An 11,058-nucleotide genomic window follows, 5' to 3' on the forward strand; every position below is an offset into this window, starting at 1 on the left:
AAGGTAAATATATAGCAAAATTTAGAATAACCTAATGTTGTAAAGGTGACGGGTTAACCACTTATAAAGTTAGTATGGAAATTAAAAGACAAAAATAGTAAAAATAATTATAGCTATAATAATTTATTAATACACAACATAAAAATATGTAAATTGTGACATCAGAAACAAAAAACTGGGGGGAGTGTAAAAATGTAGAGCTTTATAATGTGTTCACACTTAAACTGTTAACAACTTAAAATAGACTGTTAAAAATATGTCATTTTTATAAACCTCATGATCCCCCAAAGCAAAAACCTGTAGCATATACACGAAGAGAAATAGAAAGGAAACTAAGCATGCCACAGTCAACCAAAGGTCATCTTCATCAATTCAACACCAACAGGAGTCCCCAATTTGGGGTGTGGTGAAGGGGGAGACAGACTTCATTCAATGCAAACAGCTCACTTATGAAACAGCATGGCTGTAGAACAAGTCAGCTTTAGAACAGTTCAGTTGTGATACATTTTGCTGTGGAACAGCATGGCTGTGAGACAGTTCAATAGTGATACAGGTCAATTATGATATAGCGAGGCAGCTCAAACAAGGCAGCCTGGACAAGGTGGTCCTTGTGTTACAGCTCCACTCCCGTCCAGAGAGACAGTTCCAGCTGCAGTGTTACAGCTCAGGTGGTGTTGTAGCTCCAGCTGGGGAAATGCAGTCTTCTATGGAACTTGAAAGTATGTTCCACCAAGACAGAGGGGAAGCTGGCTTGTATAGAGAAGAGTGCCTGCCCCCCATCCCTGATTGGTCTACTCCCATGCACATAGGACTCCAGATCCTCACAAAAGCACTCTCCAAAGAGCAGTGTCCTAATTGGTCAGTGAAGATTCAAATGAGGATATAGCAGTAGAGTCCCAACTGGCTGGGGCAGTCTTCAACCCAGTAACTGATTTTAGAGCCTAGTAGTTTCTTTATAAGGGTCAGCTAAAATGTCAGGAATACAGTACAGGAAGACAGGCAGCACAGTGCAGTTTTTCCCTGAAGTGCAGAGAGTTTGAAGTCCCCTGTTTAGCAATGACTACTAAACTCTTTATAAATTTGAGCCAAATTAGCCACCAGGAATCCTCCTTAACAGGCAGATTAATTCTTGGGGTCAACACCACTTTAGGATATCATCAAGTCACAAAGGAAGAAAGCAAAAAAAGAAAGGAGCAAAGGAATTACAAAAGAGCCAGAAAACAATGAACAAAATGGCAATAAGTACATACCTATCAATAATTACTTTAAATGTAAATGGAATAAATTTTCTAATTTAAAGATACAAAGTGGCTGAATGAAGAAAAAAAAGATGCACATATATGCTGCCTACAGGATACTTCAGATATAAGGACACATAGAGACTGAAAGTAAAGGGATTGAAAAAGTTATTTCATGGAAATACAAACCAAAAGAAAGCTGAGGTAGCTATACTTATAGCAGACAAATTGACTAAAACAAGACTGTAATAACAGACAAATAAGATCATTTTATAATGATAAAGGAGTCAATCCAGAAGAGCATATAATATTTTAAAACTGTTATTCATCTAACATAAAATGAACATAGGTACATTCATTTATGTACCTAAATATGTAAAGCAAATATTAACAGACCTAAAGAGAGAACTACACAATACAGTATTATGATAGGACTTCAGTACCCTATTTTCACCAAACAAAAATTCAATAGGGAAACATTGGTCTTAATTGACATGTTAGACCTGAGGACTTAACAGATATATGCAAAACCTTCCATCCAAAAGCAACAGAATATACATTTATTTCAAGTGCACATGAATATTCTCCAGGATTGATCATATGTTAGGCCACAAAACAGGTCTTAATAAATTTAAGAAGACTGGAATCAGAGCAAGCATCCTTTCCAACTACAATGGTAGGAAACCAAAAATCATTTACAAGAAGAAAACTAAAAAACCCACAAGTATGTGGAAATTAAACAACATACTACTGAATAACCAATTAAAGAAGAAATCCAAAGAAAAGTTTAAAAAATACTTTGAGACAAATGAAAATGTAAATATAACATAATGAAATTTATGGGATACAGCAAAACGAGTTCTAAGAGGGAAGGTCATAGCAATAAGTGCCTACCTCAGGAAACAAGGAAGATCTCAAACAATCTAACCCTTAACTTCACACCTGAACAAACTAGAAAAGAAGTACAAATGAACCAAAATTTAGTACAAAGAGATAACAAAGATTAGAGCAGAAATAAATGAAATGGAGACAAAAAAAGACAATTTTTAATATAAAATCAATGAAACTAAAAGAGCAGATTCTTTGAAATATAAAAAAAAAAAATTGACAAAGCTTTAGGTAGACTCACCAAGAAAAAGAGAGGACTCAAATAAATAAAACCAGAAATGAAAGAGGAGATGTTAAAATGGTTACCACAAAAATACAAAGGATCATAAGAGACAATGCCAACAAATTGGACAACCTAGAAGAAATTGATAAATTCTTAGAAACATACAACCTGCCAAGACTGAATCATGAAGAAATAGAAAATCTGAATAAACCATTTACTAGTAAGGAGACTGAATTAGTAATCAAAAACCTCCCAACAAGCAAAAGTCCAGGACCAGATGACTCCACCAAACATTTAAGGAAGAATTCTACCAAACATTTAAGGAAGAATTGATGCCAGTCTTTCTCAAACTCTACCAAAAAACAGAAGAGGAGGGAACGCTTCCATGCTCATTTTACCAGCCAGCATTACCCTGATACCAAAAACCAGACAAGGACACCACAAGAAAAGAAAATTTCAAGTCAATATCCCTAATGAACTAGATGCAAAAATCCTCAACAAAATAACAGCAATAAGAATTTAACAATACATGAAAAGGATCATATATTATGATTAAGTGATCTTTATTCCCAGGATGTACCGATGGCTCAGCGTTCATAAGTCAGTCAATGTTATACACATCACCATCAAAATTAAGGATCAAAATCATATGGTCATCTCAATAGATGCAAAAAAGCATTTGACAAGATTCAACAAGTGTTTATAATTTTAAAAAACAACAACTCTCACATCCTGGATATAGAGGGAATATATGGTAACACAAAATAAAGCCCATATATGACAAGTCCACAGCTAACATCATGCTTAATGGTCAAAAACTGAAAGCTCTTCCTCTAAGATCAGAAAAAAGACAATGATTCCAACTCTTACCACTTTTACTCAACATAGTATTACAAATCCTAGCCAGAGCATTAGTCAAGAAAAATAAAAGGCATCCAATTTGAAAGTATAACACCACTATTTGCAGATAACATGATAAATAATGAAAACCCTAAAGTCTCCACACACAAAAATTGTTGCAATAAACAAATTGAGCCCAGCCGGGTGTGGCTCAGTGGTTGGGTGTTGACCTAGGATCCAGGCGATCGGGCTTCAATTCCCGGTCAGGGCACGAGCTGCAGGCTCGATCAGTGACTCTCTCATCATTGATGTTTCTATCTCTCTCCCTCCCTCTCCTTTCCTCTCTCTGAAATCAATAAAGATATATTTAAAAAAAAATAAATAAATGTGAAAACAAACAAATAAATAATAAATAAATAAAAATAGTGTAAAGTTGCAGGATACAAAATCAATATATAAAAATGTGTTTTTATACTCTAAACAAACTATCAGAAAGAAAAATTAAGAGAATAGCCCCACTTACAATTGCATCAAAAGAATAAAAAAATACCTAGGAATAAATTTAATCAATTGAAAGACATATACGTACACTGAAATAATTGAAGAAGACACAAATGAATGGAAAGGTATTCCATTCTCATGGATTGGGAGAATCAATACTGTAAAAATGTCCACACAACCCAAAGAAATCTACAAATTCAGTGCAATGCCTATCAAAATGCCAATGATATTTTTCAGAGAAATAGAATAAGTAATTCTAAAACTCATATGGAACAATAAAAGACCCCAAATAGCCAAAGCAGTCTTGAGAAAGAACAAAGTTGGAAGCATCATGCCTCCTGATTTCAAACTATAGTACAAAGCTATAGTAATCAAAACAGTATGGTATTTGCATAAAAATAGGCACATTGATCAATTAAACAGAATAGAAAGACCAGAAATAAACCCATGTATATGTGGTCAATTAATTTACAACAAAGCAGCCAACACTGTACAATGGGGAAAAGACAGTCTCTTCAATAAAGGTTTTGGGAAAATTGAACAGCCACATATAAAAGAATGAAACTGGACCACTATCTTACACCACATACATAAATTAACTCAAAACGAATTAAAGACTTGACTATAAGACCTGAAACCATAAAACTCCTAGAAGAAAACACAGGTGGTTTTCCTTGAGATCAGTCTTTGATGATGATTTTTTGGATTTGACACCAAAAGCACAAGCAACAAAAGAAAAACAAGTAGGGCTACATACAACTAAAATTTCTGCACAACAAAGGAAACTATCAACAGTGAAAAGGTCACCTACCAAATAGGAGAAAATATTTGCAAATCATATACCTGATAAGGGGTTAATATACAAAATATATAAAGAATTCATGTAACTCGGTAGCAAAAAAAATCTGATTAAAAAATGGGCAAAGAGTATGAATAGATATTTTTCCCTAGAAGACATTCAGGTGATCAGCAGGTACATGAAATCATGCTCAATCACTAATCATCAGGGATAGCAAATCTATACCACAATGTGATACCACCTCACACCTGTTAGAATGGCTATCATAAAACAGGAAATAATAAGTGTTATCAAGGATGTTGGTGGGAATGTAAATTGGTGCAGTCACTATGGAAAACAGTATGGAGATTTCTTAAAAATTAAAAATAGAAACTACCATATTATGCAACAATTCTACTCCTGGGTATTTATCCAAAGGAAATGAAAACAATAACTCAAAAAGATATTTGCAACTTTCATGTTCACTTCAGCTTTATTTATAGTAGCCAAGACATGAAAGCAACCTAAGAGTTCATTGAAGGATAAATGGATAAAGAAAATGCCATTTATGACAACATGGATGGACCTTGAGGGCATTATGCTAAGTGAAATAGGACAAATACCACATGAGTTCACTTATATGTGGAATTTAAAAAAAAAACCTAATTCATACAGAGAATGGATTGGTGGTTGCCAGTGGTAGGGGTGAAGGTGGTCAAAAAGTACAAACTTCCCATTATAAAATAAATAAGCCCTGGGTATGTAATGTACGTTATGGTGACTATAATTATATTAAAAGTTGCTAAGTAGATTAAAAATTCACATAAGAAAATATTTTAACTATGTATAGTGAGGGGTTAAGTAGACTTATTGCAGTGATCATTTCACAATACTTACAAATATCAAATTATGTTGTATCCCTAAAACTAATAAAATGTTATATGTCTGATATATTTTAATTACAATTTTAAATTAAAATTTTTAGAAATGTTTTTAAAGACATTGTAACTTTGCCTGTGGGTAGTATTCTTTATAGGTATATGAAAACTACCCAGAAGACAGTGAAAAGAAGAGCAAAATGTGATGTTTTTCTTTAAAACAGAAATCTAATTTCTCATGTGACCCCATTGTCCAATTTCCTGGAAACTGCGCCTTATTTTTATTAGTCCCTGGATTAGAAGGCCCATTGCTGGCTCTTTACACAGCAGACAATACCACACTGATTGTTTTCTGTCAAGGACAAATAAAGAGGAAATGACCTTTCTCAGAAAGGAGGCATGAAGGTAAGAGAGAACTCCCCAGGTGTGAACTACCCATGAGACACCATGAATGACCTGTGATACCCTACCAGACTGTTGGGACAGGGGCAGAGTCACCTTCACTAGGATTGTATCCATGTGCCAGGGAATGTGCCTGTTGACACCCAGGTCCTTGAAAAAGATGCTTTGGCTAAGACCTCTACTTCCCCAGCTGCAAACTGCCTATGCTTGAAGTTGCACGAGAAGTCCATGGGTCTATTACTGCACACCTTTAATAACCCATTCAAAGCTTAAACACACAAGTTGAGAAGCTCTGCATACCAGACCCATAGTTAATGTTGGTTGAAAGAATGAGTCAGTCTGTTTATAGAATTAAGAGATATCTGGACTTAAGCACATAAAGATCTTAGAAATCAATGAAAGGAATGGTCAAATAGAAGAGATATAATTAAGACTGAATATGCCCAGCTGGTGTGGCTCAGTGGTTGAGAGTCAACCCATGAACCTGGAGGTCACAGTTCAATTCCGGGTCAGGGCACATGCCCAGGTTGCGAGCTCGATCCCCCTGAAGGGTGTGCAAGAGGCAGCCGATCAATTTTTCTCTCTCATCAGTGTTTCTATCTCTTTCTCCCTCTCTCTTCCTCTCTCTGAAATGAAAAATAAATAAATAAATAAATAAGTAGTAACATTAAAAAAAAAAAAAAGACTGAATATGACCCCAGCAGAAGGATAAGAAGTATGTGGATTTCTTAAGCGCTTAGACTCCATTCCCAACTTGACCTTTCATCCCTGCTTTTCATGCCCCTGGACTCTCTAATCAAGCCAAACTGTTTGCTGCCCCCTGCAAGTCCCTTGCTCACCACTCAGCCTCTGTGTTGGCCTCTCTCTCCAACCATGCCATTGCTAGGAGGATAGTTGCCTATATCGAAGACCCACCTGTAGGGCCACTTCCATTGAAGTCTCCTCTGCCCTCACTGAGTGGGTGTGGTCTCTCCCTCTTAGCCCTATTATTGTGCCTGTGATCACATTCTCTTGTCTGAGTAACTTTTTTTGTTTTCTCTCCTTTCAATGAAATATAAGTTTCATGTGGTCAAAGACCGAGTCCTCCTCATTGTAGTCTCCTCTCCTTTACCTGTAATAGGTACTCAATTAGTGTATATTACATTGAACAAAATTTTCCAAGTGACTGTGGGAAAACCAGGTTCCTGCTGAAGAGGGAGGCAGGGGTGTTTGTGGTCTAGGGAAGGGCTAATATGTCAGCCTGCTGGGTTCCAGGGAATATTCCTTATAGTAAACCACAGTCACACCCTTTTCTTATATCAGGGTTTCATAAATCAGATCCTATACTAAATAGAACCAGACCCACTATCCCCAAATCTATTATTTAATTGAAACTGCACTGTAAGGTTGCCCTATGGGCTTGGGCTTTGAGCCAGACCAGAGGAAGTACCTGAGAGAGAGATCCAGGTGGAATGGAGGTCCTCAGTTTCATGCAACAGAAGCAGGTTCCTGCTGAGCTGCAGGGAGAGTGGGAGAATTGGACAGGGGTGAGGCATTAAGGGTGCAACTGCTTGTCTACACCCTATGGGCATCCACACCCTATGGGAAACACAGCTGTGTTTCCTGTGTAGTCTCTGAAAGGCAAAATATGTAGTCAGTGGTTCCTAACAGCAAGTAAATAAATGCTAATCTCCTGATAGCCCCTCACTCATTGAATATTTGCTACCCTGACATGTCCAGCCTTAGGGTATGTCCTGGTGGTCACATGCTGCTGGAGTCAAGTCCCATGTCCATGTAATCTGAGGTTGTTGGTGTTTATCCCATCTTGATTGCTTCCATCCTTTCAGCAGTCACATGCCCAAACAGTGGTGCTGTGGTGGGAGGGAAATAACCTTCAAGCCTTCTTTTTGCATTTAATGGTAAGTCGTATCTCATCTCAGCCAGGCCTTCATTCTTGTGGCTAATCTGTGAGCCCCTTGCATGTGTACATGAAGTGTCATTCACTATTGTGACAAAGAGCTGTATCTCCTTCTAGGTCCTGATTGGTATTACCCCAAGCCCTGCTACCTCTGTCTCTGCTTTAGAGTTTGGAGAATGAAATTGATTGCCACAACATTGCTGGAAGTTTCCAATTATAAGAAAGTGTGTGTCATGATGTATTTAACAATAAATCTCCTTCTCAGGTGACTAGTGGGATATGCCCTCTTCCCCCTACAGGCACAAAGGGTGCGCAGGAAGTTTCCTAAACCCAGCAGAGCTGAGCACTCCTCGGAGCAGAAACCTCATTCTACGCCTTCCCCGAGCTGTACCACACCGAGCTGTACACCTGGCAGCGGCCAGCAGCACCTGCTGGACAGTCCACACCTGGGGCCCAGCCAGACGGCCCTGCCTGCTGGGCATCAGCAGGAATTTGCCAGACGAGTCAGCAGCGCCCCCAGCCTTCCCTGGTCTTTCCAGAGAAGCAAGTCCTTGTTTTGCTTACCCACAGAAGACCCTTCCCCAGCCTCCTCAGCTGTACCACAGTGTTTTCCAAACACAGGTGCCCCAGAGCACTGGGCATCAGAGTGGAGACATGGCCACCTCCTCTCCATTGACGACTTAGAGGGGTCCCAGGAGACAGATGTGGACACAGGCCTGCGGCTGTCCTCCTCTGACCTGTCTGTGGTCTCCGCGTATTCTGCACCCAGTAGATTCTTTAGCACCTTGGAAACACCTTTCCCCTCTGAAAGATGTGGCAGCCACTGCTCCAAGCACAAAGGTTCTAGAGAAGGACAGCTACCCACTGGGAGCGGGGCAACCATGGGGACCTCCTGGGCTTCCTTCCCCCTCTTCACCAAAGGGCCTTCCAATTCCTTGGTGACAGCAGTTGCTGCTCCCCCAGCTTCTAGTGCCGCCTCCCTCACAGAGTCATCCTTCAAGCCCTCTGGTGATGCTCCCAACACAGAGCAGACTGGCAGAGATACCGCACCACCCCCAGCATTGGCTGGACCCGGGGACAGTGACACAGAGGAATTCTATATCTGAACACCCTTTTCTCTGTTTTTTTAGACACACAGGTTCAGCCTCCTTAGGTCTGTCTGAAACCTAATTATCTGTTTCACAGGTTCTTTGGCACATTTGCCATGCCACCCATTCTAGGGACTAGGTGGGAAAATACTGGCATTTTTATGCAAATAAATTCTCAACAAACAAGTCATAAAATATATTTTTTGAATACTCAATTCCATTTGAGATATGGTTTAGTATGTTTACAAAATTTAAATGCTTCATACAATTATTTGAAATGAAAAAGGAAGCTTAGTCAGCCAGAGCTGATTTGGCCACTTTTCATGCTGTAAAGGAAGAACATTTAAAGCCAAAATGTTGACTGCGGGAAAGATACTATGTGACTTGTATGAGAAATTAGTGCTCAATAACATAATGTACAATCCTGGTTTTCGCAGATTTATATTACCAGGGAACAGTGACCCCAAGAAAGTCCAAGTACTACATATAGTGGAAAAAGTCAGCTTGATATGTTAATAAATCAGGCTACAGTCATACCACACTTTGATGCCTAGCAACATCTGAAAATCTGGATTTACACTAAAGTGGCTAATATGCTTTATAAGGATTTAGCATGAGTAGCAGACTCTTGGTGCATTTAAAATATTATTTCAGCTCCAAAAACTAGATTTGTATTCACCTTTCAACAACACATTCACTGTAACAAGTGAGGGATACAGAGGACTACTCCCACCTGTATTTATTTGGATCACTGAGGAAGAATCATTCACTGGAGTTACAGAATAATAGGATTTAGACATAGTGGGTAGGTAGTCTTAGGATTCTTCAATTTTAAAAACCATGATCTGAGGGCTGTGTATATATATAAATGACAGGAGCCACATTTTATACTGCTTTCTCCAGCAAATATGCATTGTCAGCTTGTCTTTTTCATTTTTAAGTAATTTGTAACGTTTTAACTAGCATCTCCGTTGCACACTGGGAAGCTTTACACTAAATGCTCCCCTAAACAAACACTGTTGCCTTGCATGAGTGCACAGGCGCCTTAATCGAAGCTGGAGCTTTCACCCTACCTTGGCCCTTCCTGCCTGTTACCTGCTTCAGTCATAGTGTGAATGGTATTTAAATCTCACCTCTCTCCCACTCCAGTAGGGGTACATTTACAGTTCCCACCTCAGGAATGCCAAGTGCAAGCATCAGGGATAATGCTGAGCTGTCCCTGGTTGCTGTTTACCTTTGGGGAAGAAGAGCATGTATTTGCCTTGCTCGTTTCCCAATCTGGTGCTCCTTGCCTGTATTACAGCCCATTTTCACATCTCTGGAAGTGCCCATACCGTCCAGACACAGCCTTGGCACCCTTCTCCACCCAGCCCTCCAGGCAGCTGCTACCAATCATCAGACTTGCTCTGGAGCCTCGATCTTTGCCATCCCTGTCAATGAAAGCCTTAGATCTTCCCCCAACATCCTGGGTATTCCAGGACTCTGATATACAATATTCTGTTCCAGTTTAAGTAAATAAAAATATGGTCTCCTATAATTCAGGACCAGGAATGAACAAACTTTTTTCTGGAAAGGGCTAGATAATATCTTAAGCTTTGCTAGCCAAATGGTCTCTATCCTAACTACTCAATTCTGGCATTATAACATGAAAGCAGCCATAGACAATATGTAAATGAGTGGGAGTGGTTGGGTTCCAATAAAACTTTATTTACAAGAACAGGTGGTAGAGGGCCAGATTTGGCTGGAGTTGTAGTTTGCCAGTCCTTGTGCTAGATTGAGGTTGATTTTGACCCCAGCCACAGTCAACAACAGTAATCTAGGTCTGCAGCCCTCTGCTGCTATGGTGCATGAGGCCAAGAAAGTGGGCTCCTCCAGTCATGCCGATGACTGCAGAACCACAGGGGACAGAGCAGTGAGGAGCTTCTTTCTGCAGAGATGATTCCTAGAAAGCCACTAGCTGTCCACCTCCTGCCCAGTAGCTGGTGATAAAGAGCAACAGGCTAACATTAGGAAGGAGGAGAAAAATAACTTAGAGGTGCTGACTCAGCCTCCAAGGAACGGGTGGCCAGCTTAGGAGTAGCAAAAATCAATGAGACATAAGTGAATGGACCAACTGCCAAGTGATGGCTCCTCTTGTCTTCATCCTTAATTAGTACCCTTAGTTTAGTGGACTCACATGCATCCCTAGAATTGCCTTAGAGCCCAACCCTGATGCTCTTTGGCCCCACCCTTCAGTGACCCACTGTCAACACAGTCCATTCAACCAAAATGACCCCAAAGGATGTCAGCAGCACCATTCAAAAGCAGAAAATGCAAGGTGCCCCC

At 39.6% G+C, this 11,058-nt stretch overlaps 1 protein-coding gene across 1 annotated transcript in view; it reads left to right on the plus strand.

The window, feature by feature from the left end:
• Nucleotides 1–9,863, plus strand: part of FAM124A (family with sequence similarity 124 member A) — a 70,669-nt gene extending 60,806 nt beyond the window's left edge. The window contains exon 4 of the mRNA XM_016213834.2: nucleotides 7,945–9,863. Within this exon, the coding sequence (XP_016069320.2) occupies nucleotides 7,945–8,751 (807 nt within the window). The 3' untranslated portion in view covers nucleotides 8,752–9,863. The remainder of the gene's footprint in view (nucleotides 1–7,944) is intronic.
• Nucleotides 9,864–11,058: the final 1,195 nt, after the last annotated feature.

The sequence above is a fragment of the Miniopterus natalensis genome, chromosome 2, assembly GCF_054644295.1.
Source record: "Miniopterus natalensis isolate mMinNat1 chromosome 2, mMinNat1.hap1, whole genome shotgun sequence".
Classification (NCBI taxonomy): Eukaryota; Metazoa; Chordata; class Mammalia; order Chiroptera; family Miniopteridae; genus Miniopterus; species Miniopterus natalensis.